Here is a 19,933-nt window from a genome sequence, read left to right as displayed (position 1 = left end):
AAGTTGCTGAAATATGGGCACAAATCGCTGCCTGACCAAACACGCCACCGTCACCGCCTCCCCCCTCTGGAAAAACAGAGTGAGAACGAACGTGCGCAAGAGGGGAAGGAACGAGGATGGAGGAAGCAGGGTGAGCCAGCTGCAGGTGGTCTCCAGATGTGGTGGCTCTGGGGACGGGCCACTCTGGCGCTGTTAAGGGCGACTTCTAACTCCCTCCTTTCCCTTTTCCTTCCATCGCTCCTCCTCCTCTTTCAGTGACAGGAGCCATCTGGCCTGGCAGAGAGAGTGGAGATGCAGCAGAGAGTCCCACCCTCCCAAGTGCGGCCCCTGCTTGCACGAGTAAATATAATGCGCACATACACACACACACACACACACACACAAGCACACACAAAATACCTCCTGCTTTTCCCCCTGAAGCTGTCACATGGCTATTAACCCATCAAAGCTGCAGCCCAGCTGTGCACCATTACGATAAATACACCAGGGTCGCGAGGTCTTGTCAACCAGGAGTTAGCCATCAGATACTATAAGGTGTCCACTTACAGCCTTTAAAAGCTCACTTTGCTAAAGAGTTACAGCCATTTTTATCATCAAAATCCCCCTCACTTCATCTCCCACACTCTCTGTAAACTCCCACCCACCACTCCCATCCACCTCTCTACACCGTGGCAGATGATATTTCACACTTCCTCTGGCAGCATAAACTCCTTCCCCATGACTCACCGTACCCCCCTACCCCCCCCCGCCCCCGTCCCCCCGGAAACACACTGTAACTGGTCACACGATACGACACCTGGCACACCTGACACCTCCGAGCTAAACTGTTGCAGCCCCATTTCCTGTATGTCTTCAGCCAATGTGATTCACTAAAGCTGAAGTGCAATTACCTTCATGTTACAGGATGTTCTTAAATAAGGGGGAAAAAAAGGAATGCAGAGCTTAAAAAACATTTCCTGGAAGACAAATAATTTGACTTGTTTTATTCATAGGAAAATAAAATAGCACTCCCCACGCCAATTGTCAGTCATTATGACTCTGTTAAGAATAGTTTTGGAAAAGGTTAGCCAGTTAAACCCCTGGCTGCATCCTGCAGGCACATTTGGTCATTGTACGGCTTGGGAATACTCTTAAAAGGATTCCTGGGTAATTGTCTATGCTGCGGTAGAAATTGGGAATGGAGGAAAATGGACTGTAATGACTGAAAGGGTACAGGTTAGTAGTAACATAATGGCCAACGAGTGCGATGCAGGGTCAGCACTGCACTGCCCTCTTAGATGTTATTGAATGAATAAAACACTCTGTGTCCTATTAGCATGTACAACATACAAAACAGAGGAGGAGGGGCTCTCTCGAGTAGTTTTTATTTATTTTATTTTTTCATTATCTTAGCATCTGCTCTCTGGCATACAGGAGGCTCTTTTAAGTCTTTGGCCTTCACAGAACCAGCATTCAGATTGCTTGTTAGGCAAATAAAAACACTAATGCTAGCAAATGGTTGAGACAGAAATATTCCAATTATGGCAAAAATGTCCTTAAGACTTAAGAAAACAAAACAGAGCTCAGCAGCATCAAGAATTTCTCCCCTTTATCCCTGCTGCTCATTTTATATGTTTTCACATGGGACATGTTCTGAGAGTCCCTGCTGTGTTTGTTGGCTGCTGAGCTGAATGAATGGCAACCAGTAGCATTGATTTGCAGTGCGAGCCGCAGATCAAACCACAGGACAAAAGACTAGGCAGGAGGACAATGGACGAACACAGTGGGCCTCATGGAGGGGGGGGGGGGAAAGAAAAAAAGACAACCGGTCGATTGGGACAACCACAACCGGCCACAGGCGCACTCGTTCCAGGGAGGAACAAGCCTCACAACACCCGAAATGAAAAGGTTAGCAAATCAGCTGCTGCTACACAACGAGGTAGCCCACTGGGACGGTTAAGAGGAACAAGTTCATCCAGGAGAAGAACATCCACAAGAAAAAAAGATGACTATTCTACTATCGTCTTTTTTTATTTTTTTTATCCCCTTTCTTTTCATCTCGTCTCTTCTTCAATCTTTTTCTTCATCCTCTCCATTTTCCCTGTCTCCCTCCCCCCCCCCCTCTTTGCTGGCCACAGACCATGAAAAAAGTAAATATGTGCGCGAGGTAAAGTAATCAGTTAACCTTTGAAATACCCTGGCAATGAGATCTGCCGCTCTGTACTCTTTTCAGCAGCAAAAAAGGAGAGGAGAAGAAAAAAAAAAACACAAGGTTGGCTACCACTTCAGAAGGGATATTCAATATCCATGAGCTTTTTCATTTCACACTGATGAATAATTCAGGGTGACCTGCCCACCACTGAGTGAGAGAGAGAAAGAGGGGGAGGGAGACAAAAAAAAAAAAAAGAAAAAAAAAAAAAAGCCGGACTGGGGAGGTGTGCTGAGGTAGTTGTCTGTTTTAGTGGATGCAGCTGTTGTTGTTCGATATGCACAATACCAATCTCCTCCCCAGCTGCCGTGAAGAGAGGAATAATATACAGCAGAATTGACGACAGATAATTGGGGAGATTATATCAAAGTGCTGCCATTCTTTCGGTGCAAGCAGTGAACACACATCACACCAATCCTGTAAACAAAACAGCCACGGGATGGAGAGAATAGCAGAATAAACATGATAATGCAATCTCCCCGAAATAGCCGGAAGATACTTCTCACCACTCATAATATTTCACAAGATGAGCGCAGGGACACACACACGCACACACACACACACACACATATATATAAACACACACTCCTCATCTCGCCGTTAGTGCTTAGCAGTGACCTTTAGGCCTGTGGAGGAGCATGCAGGGGCCAGTGTGACGGCAGCTAAATTCCAATCAGCTGGCCTCCAGTCATCACTATGCAACCTGAAATATTTTTGGTTTTAATTTAGGGCATTTTCAGTGCATTTTTGGGCTGTTTTGAATCTAATTTGAGACCCATTTACTCTTCAGATAAACTTGAAGAACACAAGCAGCTCCCTGGCATTTGTGCACTTTAAGATTTAAAAAAAATGCTTAACCAGATCTTTCAATGTGAATATAGATGTATGACATAAAATCATTTTAAGGATTGGCACTTCCCAGTTCTTCCGAAATTTAGGTTCACAAAAAATTTCCATTACAAACCAATGGAAATTTTCTTATGACGTGGCTCACACATCATTAAAAACATATAAATACGCATACTATTAAACAAAAAGTTGAGTGTAACACTTTTAAAAGATCAATGTACAGTATCAATCCACATTAGACAGTAGCAGTAGTTACTGTAGCTCAGAGTATAATGTCTCGGCCCAGACTTTATGCCCAATTTTGGGCGGGGAACGGCACTTCTGACCCTGCGCAGAGGTCAGCTGCCACTAACGTGCACGCACACAAACTCAAACACTCAAGCTGTCACAAGCAGGGGGAGACCAGCTGTTCCTCATTCGCTCGAAGGCTCCGTTCCCTCCATGGGTTGGCTGGCTTCGCAGAAACCATTAATCCCTCTGTGAACGCAACCGATGGTTTGGAAAGATCAACCATGAGAAAACAGCAAGGGAGGGGTAGAGGGGTAGTGGGTGAGAGGAGATGGGGCTCGACAACACTTTTTTTTTTTTTTTCCTCTTTCACTTGTTTTTTTTGGTTTTTTTTTTGTTCCTGAGAAAAAACTACTGCAGTGGAAAAAAATATTTTCCTGGCCATATTTCCCCAGGGACACAAACAATACAGAGGCTGAGTGGAGATGGAGCAGCAGATAGTTCATGTAATATTTACCAGGTTCTCGGGAAACTGGAGACACATGACAGAAGGACTGCGCACAGATAAGACTTAGAGAACCTAGAGGTGAACAGTGACCATTCAACAGCACGAGCTTTATACAGGGTATACAGTGCAGAAAGGAAGTTTTTCATAGTTTTGGATTTGCACTCATTGCACACAACTCTCTTTAATTTGAAGAGTGTTTAAATGCAGAGTGTAAGGCTCATGGCATTTTCTGGACAATTCATCAGAACAATGACCCTAAAGATACATACCAGACATCCACTAAGTTCTTTAATGGCCACACAGAGGATTGTTCTTGACAGACTAAGGCAGTCTCATGATCTCATCCTAGCTGATAATTTGTTTCACTCGCTGAAGACAAGACTGAGGACAAAAAGCCCTCGCAACAAGGGAACCGAGTGTTTCCTGATATCTGCGGGTCAGAAATTACAAACAGTCACTGAAGGCAAAAACAAAGACCAAATATTAAATATGATGCAAGTTTTTGTTAACTTGTCCGATCGTATTCTGTCCTTTAAAGTCTGGGGGCTATGTACACAAAGGGCTACAGTTCTTACACTGCTCATCTGCATGCACAGTGTTGTACAATATTAATACAAGCGCAACGGAGGCCGAGTATTATACAGTTACATTCCCTGTAATAACCCCTGACCGATGCCATGTGAGCCGTAACCTCCTGTCTGTCTCCACTCATTCATATCAGTGGGATTAGCGAGGATGACACAGACTCCCACTGACACGTGATGCCTCCATAGTAGCATCTGCACACACACAAATACACACATATCCATGCTAGCAGTCATACACTCGCAGATGGCTAGTAGGATTTCCCCACTCTAATTCTCAGCCTATTCCAAGACAGGTAACATAAGCCTTTGGCCCTCCGCGATAACCCATTACTGCATCATCAACAACAAGTAAGGAAAGGATCAATATACAGCGCAGTCAGGAAGTATTAAGACAGTGATACATTGTGTGCTGTGTTTGCTCTGTACTCTGGCACATTGGATTTTAAATTAAAAACTGACTGTTCGAGTGCTGACTTTCAGCATTTATATGGGAGAGTTTACATCAATATCAAATGAACTGTGTAGGACCTGTAGCCCTTTTTATATACAATCCCCAAATTTTACATGACAAAAAAGTAATTGAGCTAATTGAATTGATATTTGATAAGCAATCAATGGCTGTTTGAAGTCTATAACCCACTGTCAGCTTCCCTGCTTCATTTTTTGCCTAAAGCCTGGTCTTCCACAAGTAAAGCACATGATCAGCTGGACTGATGTCAAGTGACTTTTGAGGTCAGATAAAATAATGGACTCTTTGGCCATTAAAACAGGATCACTGTCCGACCACATCATTCGAAAATTGGAAAGGAAATGTGTAACAATAGCTACAAATACTACACTATTCATTCAATATTGAAATGTAAAGCTGAGCGCTCAGCACTTAAAACGCTTACTCATGGTTTAATTTCAAATCCTGGAGAAGAGATGACACACAACATATAGCAGTTCAAAGGAAAAAAGAGACAGATAAGGAAACTTAAGGTCTTGTCCTCATGTCCTGCTGTCAAGCTCTGTCACATCCAGCTGGCCTCAGATGAAGACAAACAATTCCTGCTGCTGCGAGAGGGACATGACATCTGGCGTGTATGTGTGGTATTATAGTGGGGGACAGCAGCAGTTATTGTGGGTTGTCCATAAATGCACACAAGAAGTTTGTATATTAAAAAGACACAAATACTTTGTAGATGTGTACTAAATATAAGCACTTTGCCCTCATATAATCAAAACTACGCAGAAAGACAGACACTACCTTGTCTCTTATACACACACAAAAATACAAGCAAGTACATAAACAAAGTCTAAGGCCAGACGGTCACACAGGGAATGTTTTCTTTCCGATTAGCCTGTGGAAAACAGGCAGGAGTGCACACTGAAATCAATGTCAGACACCTGAACAAAGCAGTTTAGCCAAGGACAGCTGAGAGCACATTAGGCATGCATCCTCGTGGATGTCCTTCCAAATTCAGGCAGGGAAATTAAAATCCCATTCAGGCCCCCACGGGAGCCATGCACTGGGAGGTTACATAACTGTCAGCCGCAACAGTGATGGCTTCCTGTCAAAGAGAAAAAAAGAGGATCTGCCATGTTTTGCCTAACCTCTCAGGAAGCAACGAATACAACCTGGGCAGTGTCACCGAGAGAACAAACTTATACAGGTGAATATGTCAGCTGACATATCCCATATGGCTACAAGGAACTGTTGCCAAGTTCTGTTCCCCTTCCATTGTGCAAGCTACAAGCCCTGCCCCCTCCCCCCCAAACACATCACCACACAGCCTCCTAATTCTCCAGCCCAGAAAAGTACAGCTGAAGATGTTCTGTGGATTATCTCCACAAGAAAACCACGTGCCGGCATGTGTGGCAACATGCAAATGTCCACCTTAGTTAATCTACTGAGCACGCACACAATGCAGGCTACAAGCCAATTACGCCTCTAGTAGCAAGCAGGGTGGCTATTCCGCCTCACGTGACATTGAAGTTTGGTTTACCCACCTGTGCCGCTCTGTGGGATGGCACTGACGGACAACTCCATGGCCAATGCGGGTGCTGCAAGGAGCTCTCCCTACTTTGGGTGGAAGGGTAACTGTTGCAACTAAGCTCGACTCAACCGTTTAATGCCATTATTAACACTACTTATGGCTTTAGCCAACCAACACAGCTCCTAGCAGAGAGGAGTACACCAGCAGGGCCCTCCCACATGCACCTTCTACATTTATACCTTCACATATTTGCTTTCAAAACTCTGCTTTGAGAATAAATAAGAATTCAACAATATGGAAATGTGGATGCCTTAACGACTATATACGCAAATATACACTTTGATGTAAGATGATAAAAAGAAGGCTGGTTTGTATTGGAAGAGCAACCAATTTATTCAGTACGTGCAAAAGGAATAGTGTGTCAACCTTTCATCAATATGCATGTTTGAACATAAAACACCATGCATGCAATAAGAGATGCTCTTCACTGGTGTACAAGAGCCTTTGCACAAAAAAATGAGAAGCAATCTCTTGAGATGTACACTGCTCAGAAAGAGAGACAGAGAGAGACAGAGAGAGACAGAGAGAGAGAGGGGGGGGGGGGGGGGGGGGAGTAAGTAAGAGAAATGTTTTCATTAAATGCCCGGCAACATCTTATTATTTTCACTCAATTTTCTCCAGCTCCAAACTGCAAATGGGTACTCAAAAAAGGGTAACAAGTGCACAAAATAAATGTGCAACACCGCATGCAGGGCTCCACTTTTCCTCTTTCCTTAAATGTGAAGATTATCTATCTCTGATTACCACCAAAACCTAGGTTGCCTAGCAACACACAATTAAGAAGTATGCTTTCCCATCGTCAGCAAGGGCTGCCCATTATCAGATGAAGTTACTGAAGCAACAAATGTCAGCTACATGCAAATGAGTTTGTTTGCTAAAAGTGTATTTGAGGGGGGGACAAATGACTGCTGCTGTGACCTTGCATCAAGCTTGAAAAGGGACTTCCTACCCAGCCTCCCCCCACAGCTCCTTCCCCCTCCTCTAGATCTCGCACCTCGCTTCTTATTTCCTTGACAACACATGGGAAGCCACTTCATAAAAGTCATTACTCTATAACAAGTGCAGCAGCCCACAGACCCATTACAGAGGCAGGCAGGATACAGAGTTACTGGCTGAAAGCAAGGTTAAAAGATTTAGTTCTTCCCTAAGCTAATCAGCTCTCATCAGCAGGGAAATATATCAACTTGTTAAAAGGAGGAATGAAGTCCTTTATGTATAAAAATAAGCTGTGATGATACTACTCTGGAGAATTCATGGTAAACAGAACAGAAAAAGCTGCCACCGTACTTGTGTTAACCTCGTATGAGACAAACAAGTTTCACAAAAAAATCTACATAATTATGTGTTCTGTAAGGTCACTGAAGATGAACAACAAATACATTCACCGGAATATGTGGTTAATAAGAAAGCACCACTGTAGAAAACAAATAAGAAAGACATGTTTGGTCTTGCCATATTTGTTTGCAGCAGCACAATTATGAGACCTTTAAAGGTGAAGCATTTCTTTTATGGCTAGCTCTCTATAAAAGTGTAAATGTATTTTTCATCATCTTAATCTCCCATATACTAATTCAACTGTGGAATTTTGGAAAATGTTGGCAAGTGAGTGGAATTTATACAGAGAAGAGCAAACATACTTTCAAATAACATTTTGTTTTAACAAGTAGCGAGGAAATATCTGTTCCATGTACCTAATGTCTGATTCAAGTATAACACATAAACAACTTTAAAGCTGAACTGTAATGTAACCGGAACTACAAACAAACAACAGGGTGTCCATAAAAAAGAGTTACCTATTATAGTACAACTATATATCCAATTAGCGTAATTGGATTTGAGGCACTTAAGCCCTGATTAGGAGAGAGTACAGTGTAAAATAGAATGACAGCAACTCTGTATCAAGAAAATAGTTTTTTATCTACATGAGATAAGCTGGATGTTCATGTATTTTTCTCATTTACTAACTCAGATATGTATGTTAAATGTATACACATTATCCCTGTATTTGACAAGGAAGTTTTGCCAAATGGTTTGGTTGCGGTGAATATTTAACAATAAACATTGGTGAACACTACAGTAAACCAACCAAGTACAAAATAGCGTGAAACAGGAGGGTGGAGCTACAAAACAACTCCAAATCCATGATTCAAAATGATTGACCAATAAACTACAGTAAGTGAGAGAAAAAGACCAAAAAATGTTGACCTCAATAACTGGAGTGTTGCTCATAAAAAATGTTTCAAGTTGGTGATGAGACAGGATTCCCTCCGGCAAATATGACACAACTCTGTTGCAATACATGTATAAATAGTTGCGTAATTTAAAAAAAAGACCTCTCAGAGCAAAGCTGCTTAACTTGTCAGATGCATCATACATGCTACTCCTCCATTCAAAAAGATTGTCTGATCTTTTTAAGTATGCCAAAAATAAATATTATATTTCACCTGAATAAAAAAGACTACAGAATTAAATCTCACTATCCACATAATCTATTACAATACATATTAAGGGGCAAAAGAACAAATCAACAGCTAATCACAAACTGACAGCACTTGTTAGAAAGGTTTGAACTGCACAAGGACAGAGAATAAAGGGAGAGAGGTTTAAGAAATTAGTGAGGAAGGTGAGGTTTAACATTACTTGTGTCAGGTGTGGTGGCCATGGTTGAGACTATGACAGGTGGACCAGTGCGGCGTCCTACCATCTTGGTGTTGTTAAGGTTCTGCACTTGGAGAGTGGAAGAAGAAGAAACGGGAACAATGGTACTCTCGGGAGCAGTATTGAGCCCTTTCCGCAGAAGTTGTGGGCTGTGTAGGGGGCTTGGCGCAGCTATTGGCGATGCTGGAGGAAGGTTGGGGGCTCTCTTCATCAGCTCCATGGGGGAGTAGGAACCAGAGAAGGTTTTGGGCGCCGCTCCAGGGGTGCCTGGGGCTGGTGGAGGCTGTTGTCCAAGAGCAGACATGGCAAGGCCGGTATGGGCATTATACAAGGAGAAGGGTCTTCCCTGAGTCACAGCAGTGCTATATCCAACAGGACTGACTGGAAAAGCTCCAGTTGCCAGTGGCCTAGCTCCTTGGTAGGTGGTGGTCTCCAAGAGGTGTTGGGATGGAGCGCTGCTGGGTCTTCTTCCCAAAAACTCTCCCATCCTGGGGGACACAGTTTGGATGGTGGTAGGGGGGTGCTGCATCAGGTTGGGGTCCATGCTCAAGCCCTGGGGCTGCATGTAGAGGTCATTGCGATGACTGAAGCTGTTGGATCGGGTACGTGGTCCTGCCGCACCTGTCTTGCAATTAAGCACCACACGGGACAGGACACGAGCTTGGGCCAAATTAGGGGCCACAGAGCGGACATCATGGTCTTCCATCATCCCCAGCATGCCGGAAGAGTCAAAGCCATGCTGCAGCAGGAGAGTGATAGTGCTCTCAGCCAGGCCCTCAGCTCGTAAGAAAGTCAAGAATGAAGGGTCCACCATCCTCTTGGGGTCTGCAGCACTGGGATGGTGATGAGGCAGGTTGGTGGGCATTCCAGCTGTGGCAGCCACTATTGCTGAGTTGGGGTCATAGTTTGGGTCATAAGGCAGCCTTTGGGAAGCTATAGCTCCATACGCCCGGGGGAGAGCTCCGTCCATTCCCTGAGAAGCTGGGTCCACCACTGAATTGGTGGCAGCTGGCTGGCGGGGGTCCAAGGACAAGATGTTGATATTATTATAAGCTTGGCGCGCAGACAGAGACGGTGGCTCGGTAGCGTAAATAGAAGGAGGGGGTTGAACCCCGTGGACTGCAGGACAAGAAGAGCTGCCACCAATACGCTGGGCGTCTGGGATCATCTTAGATCCCAGAGTTTCCCTGTACAAACGGCTCAGCTCATGAACGGGAGGGGGAGGCGGTGGCGGAGGAGGTGGGGGAGGGGGAGGAGGTGGAAGGGTATGTGTAGAAACAGAGGCAAACACGGAAGGTGTGGCCCTGGCTTGTCCTTGATCCCACGAGGGCCTCCCTCCTTCAGGGCTGGGCCCATAATGCGAGGCTGATCTGGTGAGCAGGTGCTGGTTATCCCTATAAAACCCAGACTCTTCAGGTGGCTGACTAGATGGAGGAGCATCAGGCTGGTAATAATCCTGAGGTGGCGCAGAGACCCGACCTGCCATTCTGAGGTGCAGGCTGCTGTTCAGATCGGGCACAGAGTTCTTCCTCAGTAACTCCTGTTGCTGGATCTGCCTGTACATGGAGGACTGGAGGACTGGATCCTGTTTGTCAAGATCTGGGTGATGGTGAAACCACACTCCACCGTCTTCCCCAACCAGCGCCAAAGAACTCCTACGCCCTGCAATGACGCCACAGTTGTGACAGCGCCTTGCAGCCCCGTCTATCTGGCCTTCAGTCCATTCAGGACCACATTGGCCCAAAGAGCCACCAAAATGCGACTGCTCACTTGAGTTAGGCATCAGTGAAGACAATAAGGAGGACGGCTATAAAAGCCCAACATAGACCTGGGTGTTGTGTTTCGACTCTCCAGTTACACTCACCTTCATCAAAAAAGGAGGAGTGGAGAGGAGAGGGGAAAAGGTGAAGCATACCTTTACCTGATCTGCAGCTGTAGAGCCCCCCTCCCCTGTCCCTTAAGTTTGGGCTATCATGTAGCTCCCTGCTGACAACCATCTAAATAATTCAGCTCTGGAAACATTAGAAATCCATGAAGAGAGAAGCACAACATGATAAACACATAAGTACACACATATGGATACACACACACACAGAAAAAACACACCTTTAGGACGAGGCTCAACTCCAATCAACAGCAGGATTCATGCTTGTGCTGGGCATCATGCTTACTTTCCAAACTAAGACTGAGGGTCACGAAATCGGGGTAAAAACACATGCTGGACAATGCCAGCAGAATGGAGGAGGGGACGAGACGCACTAATCCAATGGGGTTGATGTACGCCTTTGGCAGGGACAGTCCTCTCATCCACAGTGTTCACCACATGGGGATTAGCGTCAAACTAAAACCTTCTTAAATCCACTACCCCCTGTGACATCACTTGAACCAGATAGTGTACACAGTCAGCATGCTGCTGATGTCCCTGGATGTGTTCACGGAGTGTAAAGCTACAATGTTTACTGTGCTTAGAGGTTATTGCTAACCCTCCATTGGCCTGCATCCCTCTGGGCATGAATGGATCCTCCCTGAGGGACTGGGGAGGTTGGGGACTGCTTGCTGTAACATGTCCCTAGAGAGATGGGGAGGGGGTTGATTGTAAAGGCCAGACACAGATGTACTACGTAGGGTTAACCCAGTGGCTACTAGGAGGCCATGAGATGCTCCAGTTGAAGCGTGGAGAATGAACAGCCTCCTCTACTGGGGAAGTAAAGATTGACATATATACATACACTCACATTTGAGAAGCAGTTAATGTTTGGAATAGTTGCTTGTTAAATAAAATGGAATGAAATAAATGAGCAATTGTCGGAATTGTTATTGAATAATCTCTTGTTAATTAATTAATCGACTTATTGTTTCCTTTCAAATCAGAATGATTGTGATTGTTTCAAAAAGGAGGCAATGCTGTGTATAAGAATGTTTACTTCAGGAGACTTCAATCAGCAAGAACTCCACCTTTACCAGTTGAGTCTTATTTCCCGTCACTTCACCCTCACTTGTACTTTGCAACATACATATACCAGATGTACAACAGAGCAGATGTGGCTTATCTGAGATGTTGCCATCAGAGAGATAACTGCTGGTGTTTACCTGCCGTGACAAGAGCAATGTAAACACACAAAAAAAGCGGCAGGAGGACAAGAAAAGGGAGCTTTGATAAGTGTGCGATGGGAAAAAAGCTGATAAGGCAGAAGGCTGGCAGCTTTGACTTCAACTTTAAGACAGACAGCGTGGGATAGGACGAGACAGGGAATTTGATTGGACTGCACTGGACTGTGACATCTAGATGGCTGCCAGCCTGTTTCTATTCTCTACTTTATTTCTCTTTGAAATAGGCAACAGAGGTTTAAAAGGAGAGTTTGTGAGGCAAGTCGCCAGGGACATCATCTGGATGCTCACGAAGCTGAGACACAGAGACAGCGTGACAGAGATGGGCTAATTTTATTTAGGAGTGAGAGAGACTGCTGTAGCACTGCGCCTCTTTAAGTTGTCCCAGTACCTGTCAAGTCAGAGAGGAAAATGCTATAACCAGCTTATTTCATTTTAGAGCTTTAGTGATGCAATCATGATAGAATATGATAGAATATAAATAACAACAAACTAGAATGATTTAGAGAACATTAAGTAGGTCAAAACCAACAAGAAAAAAAAATGCACAAGTTTAATTTTCCCTACGGCCCTCAGCGGTCCAGGATGATGCATCTGAAGGATGGTTTTTTCGTTATAGGTAAAGCACACCTAGCAATTTCTTTGCAGTGATTTTTCACTGCTGTCCTCCCAGGTCTGAGTCCCCTTGTGCTTTTTTGTCAGCTGTAAAACACACCATTAATCACTGTGTTGTATCTCTCTACAGCTATCACAGACAATAACTTTTTTTAATAAGCTCTTTCCAGGGCCGTGTGTCACTCAGATCCCCGCTTCCTGACAAAATATTAATAACAATAATAAACATCTCAAGTATGGTTAGGCTAGTGTTGCTAAAACCACAGCAAGGATATGGTATATCATATCTCCTGCCATGCAAATTGCTACATTCCCCACAATTCATAAGCTACAGAAACCAGGGTACCAAATTCATCTTGTCTGCATCCTCTGATATGCCTCTCATGAGAGCTGCTCCATAATTAAGTGAGCATGCTATATTACACTCATCATGCAACAGGGACCCTGTACTTGCTAGCATGAATAATACAATATAAGAAAAGAAACCCCAAACTTACACAGTGGATATTTGGTCAACAGCATCAGAATTGAAGCCAACACTCAGCTTTCTAGCTCACAGCCAAATGTACGGCTCTGCGAAAGACCTCTAGGTACAATGTGTTGAACAGACGTCCAGCAACAGTCATGCCTTTGGAGCAATCTGGCCATCTTTCTAGGGCACAGGACGCTAACGGCAGGACTTGGCAGGCAGCACAGAGAGAGATAGCTGCAGAATGATTTAGATAGCTGCGACTCTACAACTGCTGATCCATTAAACTTTCATAGGGACTTCATAAATTAAAACCATGACTGGAAGAACTTGAAAATTCTACTCAATTACTGTGATTGTACAGTATATTAAAGTTTTAACGAGCCTCTGGGCCTTTTCTTGTTCTAACACAAGTACAGAGAGGAGGGAGGGGCGATGAGGAAAGAAAAACACATGGTACCAATTCTGGTCCAATGGCTTTCAGGGGGTTCACATCTGCTGTGTTATCGAGATGCAGTCCTCCGCCTCTTTACCACCTCCCATCTTTGTGGTATATGGCACAGCATGTCACACATTTGCATGGGTGGGAGGAACGTGGGGCAGAGCGTGAGTCGCTACTGAAAACCTTGTATCATCAGGGTGAGACCTCTGGTAGACTTAGTGAGGCAACTGATTAGAGTTTTGTTTCATTGTACTGGTGGGAGGAACGTGGGGCAGAGCGCGAGCCACTACAGAAAACCTTTTATCATCAGGATGAGACCTCTGGTAGACTTGGTGAGGCAACTGATTAGAGTTTTGTCTTCCATTTTAGCGGGCTGGTTTGTTCCCTCTCTGCTTCGTGCACAGCCCCACGCTCCGCCTGCCTATCATTATCAAGCCAGTGGCCCATACTGCATCACAGATGGGGCAGACAGAAGGGAGAGACGACAGCCCGCTTGCTTTTTGGAGAGACTAGGAGTCTGCAGCTGAGTGAGAGAAGAGGGAGGGAAGAAGAGTGAAGAGAGAGGAAGAAAGGATAGAACAGAAAATGCAATTTGCCTCCACGTCACTGATGAAAAGATTCTCGTTAAACGAAAGAACACTTTTACAGTATTTTACAATTGTGTCGCAGAGGTTTAGTGGAGGATAAACCTACCCACACACTGAACTCTAAAAATCTAATACGGCATGTAAGCACATCCCCTGTGGTGTTAATGGTTTACAAAAAGGTTGGTATGTCCTCCCTCACTTTTTATTTGACAAAACCTGAAGACTGTACTGACTCTTTATCACAAAATTAGTCCAACCTCTCATTCATCACTGTTTAATGTTGGCATAACCCAAGCAGCAGTGCAACATCCTTATAAAATCCCTCAGTAAAATACAGCTTAAAATGATTATTTCATATCAGTAAATAAAGTATCAGTGACCAAAGGTTTGATGTTACTAGCTTTCAATTCTCTGTGACATGGATGCTTTGAAGTCAGTCATTTATTTCGATTCTAGGCTTGATACCCAGCCTTTATTTTATCACATGAGCACAAATCATTAACCTGCCACTCACTGCTGCTGGTACAAAAATAAACAAACCCTAGTCATAGCATAGATAGATAAGACAGGGGTAGTACGATACACACCTGTCTATTTAAAGGCAGCTTTATAAATAATAATAACAATTAAAAAACTCTGTATGTAGCTCATAGTCGTCACATAGCACCAAAGTTTTCCTTTTTATCTGCATTGTTACAGTCTCCTTTTCTCTCAGTTCTGACCAAGTAAACCAAAGCTGGTAAGAGCAGCCAAACAGCTGGTTGCATGTTTAGATCTGTGGTCAGTCAATCAGCATTAAGTCATATTGTTTATCCACAGCTTATGACTTTTAAGCAAATATTATCATCACTTGAAATTACAATTCACTACTTAACTACTTTTGTGTTTTTGTTCTGCAACCAATGTGGCTAAATTATATCCCTAATTATACAACCATAAAGTGTCATGTAACACAACATTAATAAAATACAGATGTTGATTAAAATATTATCTAACAAGATTAGAGCGGCTCTAATCCAACCCAGAGGGGAAACTGTACTGCAGTCCACTAGCAACTGTCCTCCCTCCCAGCCACTCAGCCCAGTTGCTGCAGAATGATAAACATTGGTTCAGCTCAAATTAAGCTGAGAACATGAAAAGACCTGAGGCTGGCAGAAACATGGGCCATGGCAGATCACTCTTCATCTCTTCAGATGACAGAAATGAATCTCTCTTCGCCCCTGAGAGAGACAGAACGAGAGAAAGAGTGAGCAAGAGAAAGCTCCTCTCTATTCCTAATAACACTGAATTAAAGCTGATGCTTCCCAGCAGCTGCTTTGATTGAGCTAACTAGCCGCTTTTGATAAAAACAGTCGCAACCAGCTCCCTGCCTCCTTATTTGCAGACAGGGCAGATTATGCTAAATACATATCAAGGACTTTAATGGCTTAATCAGCCTTGTCATCTAGCCACCGGGGTTCCTTAGATAATGCACTTCTAATTCCAGTGTAAAACACGCATCCCAGAATGAACAATTTGGGCAATGATTTAATATTAAAAAAAAAATTACAATTTACACCTTGCATGGTGTTGGAAACGGTTTTGGACAGCAAGAGTTGTTTTTCAGTGACAGCAAAACAATAGAAACAAAAGGTGAAGGCTCTGTTGGACAGTGCAGAAACGAGTGTGGTCTCAGCAGACGTTTTTTGAAAGGGAACGCTCCAGATTTCCGCTTCAAAGCGATTGAGGAGAGACAGCACGGATCACGGCTTCATCTGGTCTGTATCTGTTTGCCAACTGCAGGCTTGGTTGAAGTGTGAACCTGGATTAAGATGAGTTACTTTTCTGACAGTAGCCAAATAAGCCCTGTGAGGATTTTACCTGCGTGTGATGGGAGAAAAAAAAAAACACAGAGCGTTGCTTCATGTGTGTTTTCTCCTTGCGCAGAGAAAATCGCCATGGCAGCCTTATCACGCTGCTACATGCAATCAGTGGGACAACTTTGCCTGGTCATTGGCTCATGAACAAATCACATATCACAAGCTGTTTTTTTTTTTTCCCTATATGCCCTCACAATGGCCGCCAGAGGACTGATTCACTGATCCTGTATGATGGCCATCTGGAGATGCAGTGTGTATGTGTGCGCGTGTTCTGTGTCTGTGTGTGTGCCCGCGCAAATGTGTGTGGGAAGGAACGTCAGCAGGTACGCTCACCATGAAGTAGCTCTGCACGCATCACAGCAACACCTGTTACCGTCTCTCTGTGCGTCTCTTGTGGGTTTTGAGCTCACGCCCAGCAGAGCAGACTAACTGTTGTTCCCTCAGGAATGACTAACTACCTCAGCTGTCTGATTCACACGAATGCAACAGCTGGATGTAGACGGCAGCTCTAATCAGGAAGGATTTCCACCAATGAACGATTCCACCTGTGCTGTGAAATATGACTGCTTTCATGATCCTCCTGTAGGGCTGAGCGATTATTCAATATCGTTAATCGACTTTCAGTGGAATTGCATCCTGATGATATGGTTTTGGCTTTTTTTCTTTTTTTACTGATTCCATGCAAACTGTGATAGAAACTAACAAGTCATTCAGTCATTTATGGTTTTGTATTGAACATGTGAGGAGTTTTGTAATGTAATGCATACCAATAGAACACAGCAGCTAGTGCTAAATATGAATTGTGCATACATTTACTATATGTTGACATGGGTACATTTCTTCTGTATTTCTGGGAATAGCTAGAGGTTTAATAACCTGATGAAAAGTTTAAATTCTACGACTATACATGTCTACCACATACTTTTTAAGGCTTTAATATGTCTGTTTTAGGCAAAAATTGAATATTTATTAGAGCTGCAGGTCAAAATGAATCTGCACATATTTTGATTACTGATTAGCCGAAATAATGTCAGATATTTGGTTCCAGCCTGTTTTTTCAAATGTCATGTTCTACCATCTTCTTTACATCAAATATTCTAAATCATGAATCGACTAATTGAGAATATAATCAATAGATTAATGGATAATGAAATTGTTAGTTGCAGTCCTAAATTAAATGAATTTACATTTAGAACTACCCACATTTAAAACAGCATTTACATCATCATAATTAATAGAACTTAGAATAGAAGAAGATACAATTGAAAAATTTAAAGATCTTTTAAAATGTGAAAAAAAAAAGTCGTGGCTTGCTTTTGGTGTCTATTTTTAAAAATCCTTGTTACAGCACCACTCACTGAATAATAAAGTGTGTGGGTTTTTTTAACTCACACACTGTGGTTAAACTCAAAGCCAAATTTCATCCACAGAGAACAATTAGTTACAATTTTGCTGCATCGTATTCTCCTAATGCAAAAGCTTTAAAAGTTACTTCCACAATGACTTTTCTACAGCAGTGGAAAGGATAAAAAAAAAGGACTCAGATTTGGTTTTCGTGCGCCTAACTATGGGCTGTCAGAGGATGCACGGCATATGTCCTTCATTTCATGCACACAACGCTGAGGTGCTTACATCATGCTGCAAAACAAATATGCTGGCACTGGGGGTAATGGTGCGTCTAGCTTCATTTTCCAGCATTGCAGTCATGTCTGCCTCTCCCTGCGCTGGCTCCAGGAGGGCCCAGCAGCTTAACAAGCCTCTCGGGGACCCAGACAGCAGAGAGGAAATGATTTTACCTCAGGACACAGTCTGACAGACACACACACACATATACACACACACACACATGCGAGCACACACTGGGCAAAGCCAAACAAGTGGGTTTAAAAATGCACATCCACACGACTTGAGACACAGTTTATACACCCACACAAAGACGTATATTTCTTGTTGCCTAGGCTGACTTTGCAGCTACGTGTGCAGTAGGGGGCTCCTGGTTCTATCTTCAGACCCCTCGATACAAACACCGCCGCTCTCTAATCCACAACCTGAAGTCTAATAATCACTGCAGTTCACGGTGTAAAATTGTCTGCCTCCAAACAAGCGAGACAGGACAGAGAGCGTTCAATCCCCTCTGGTAATCTAACTTGAGATGTTTAGAGATTCTCCATAACCGTAAGTCACACGGCAGACACTCCTACACAAACAAAACACCGGCTCACAGACAGGCCACAGTAAAGCAGTAATCTCATTTACATCCGCCAGATGACTGTTTGCTGCTGAGGTCAACATTTATACACTGGTTACTGTGATATCTGACATGTGCTGTGTGCCAGGAGAAAATTATAGCAATCAATAAGTATTGATCATCAATAGGTCTTAGGGTTGTGCTAATAACAATAAGGATGGTTAGCCAGCGGACATATAGCTCCTGTGTAGTGTCGATAAGCGGAATAAAAGAACAAAAGCGTGGATTTATTTTTGCAATATCAAGCTAAATGAAACTAATATTATTTGTAGACATCAATGTTACATAAATAGTGCTGTTTCAATAGCACTGCAGTGAGTAGTACTGACAGAAATTGTATAGACTACAGTCACTGACACTGTTGAAACACTATGTAACACTACAGTTTTAACCTACAGAAGATATTTACTTGTCTTTTTGCATAACTGGTCACAAACATCAAATGGACAATCCTTAAAATCTTTCCCAACAAGCACAACTCCAACAATTATAGCTTCTAACCATCATAATAATCCCACACTTTACTCCTAAAGTTTATCAGACAATTTACCCGTGAAGAGACAGCCCTTGATTTGATGCGCTCGAGCTTAAAACACAATCATCAATATCACACCCAGATCAAGTTTAATGAACTATAAAATCCGACATCACGTTTGAAAAAAATAAGATCAACTGTAAGAGCCCCGCTGGCGCACATATTGGAAAATGCTAAATAGTGTTGGTTCTATGCGAGAATGAGTAACAGGGGAAAAAAAAAAAAAAGTTTAGGACAGACTCAAACACACACACACACACACACAACTTTTTACCTTCACAAATACGGTCCAGCCGCTGTCTCTTCACTTTGTGTTTGTCAGTAAGGGACATGGCGTAAAACACAGCACGGGCACAGGACGGCACGGTACAGTTTGGCACGTCAGGGGACCTCTCCTCCTCAGCCACAAATACTGACAAGGTTCAGACTCCTAGTGCACTGTCGGCACTACTCCCCGGGGCATACCGCCTCGGCACATACACCTGCAAGAAAGACACACAAGCACGGAAACAACCTGGTTAAACACAATGCTGGCACACACACGCACGCACACATATACTGTAACACACACACATTACTGATGTACAAGCACAAAAAACTCTGACACGGGAAGACATTAAAGAGTCCTTGACTACAAAGTCACTCAGCCTCTTGCTCACAAAGAGCCGGGGAAGCTGCAGGCAATAGATATACGGAAAATCAGTGAATCTCACACACACACACACACACACACACACACAAACACACATACATACACACAGTGGGTGACAAAGTGCCCCATTTGCTCCAAAAGTGACAAAGCTTCCATGCTCTAAAAGCTCCACTTTTCCCCTGTTTTAAGTGTGTTTTCTTTCGCTGACAAGCACTCATCTGCAGCTCCATCTAACTTGTCACTCCTCACATTCCTTATTGATCGCAGTGACATTTGAGGTATCTTGACTCAGACAAATAGCAATCTACCTTTTCCTTTCTTTCCCCCCTCATAGTCATTTAAAAGTAAGCATAGCAATACT

General features: G+C 43.5%; 1 protein-coding gene across 2 annotated transcripts in view; it reads right to left on the bottom strand.

Moving 5' to 3' along the window:
- ctbp2l (C-terminal binding protein 2, like) overlaps positions 1 to 19,267 on the bottom strand; it is a 56,229-nt gene extending 36,962 nt beyond the window's left edge. Inside the window, exon 1 of one of the 2 annotated variants that reach the window (XM_053341425.1) lies at positions 19,195 to 19,267. In XM_053341425.1, the coding sequence (XP_053197400.1) occupies positions 19,195 to 19,252 (58 nt within the window). In that variant the 5' untranslated portion in view covers positions 19,253 to 19,267. Of the gene's footprint in view, positions 1 to 9,039; positions 10,841 to 19,194 lie in introns of those variants that run through there. The other variant, XM_053341424.1, reaches the window with a different exon arrangement.
- Between the last annotated feature and the right edge of the window lie 666 nt (positions 19,268 to 19,933).

The sequence above is a fragment of the Scomber japonicus genome, chromosome 20 (assembly GCF_027409825.1).
Source record: "Scomber japonicus isolate fScoJap1 chromosome 20, fScoJap1.pri, whole genome shotgun sequence".
Taxonomy (NCBI): Eukaryota; Metazoa; Chordata; class Actinopteri; order Scombriformes; family Scombridae; genus Scomber; species Scomber japonicus.
Note: the sequence above shows the minus strand (reverse complement) of the source record. Positions and strands in the feature narration are given on the sequence as shown.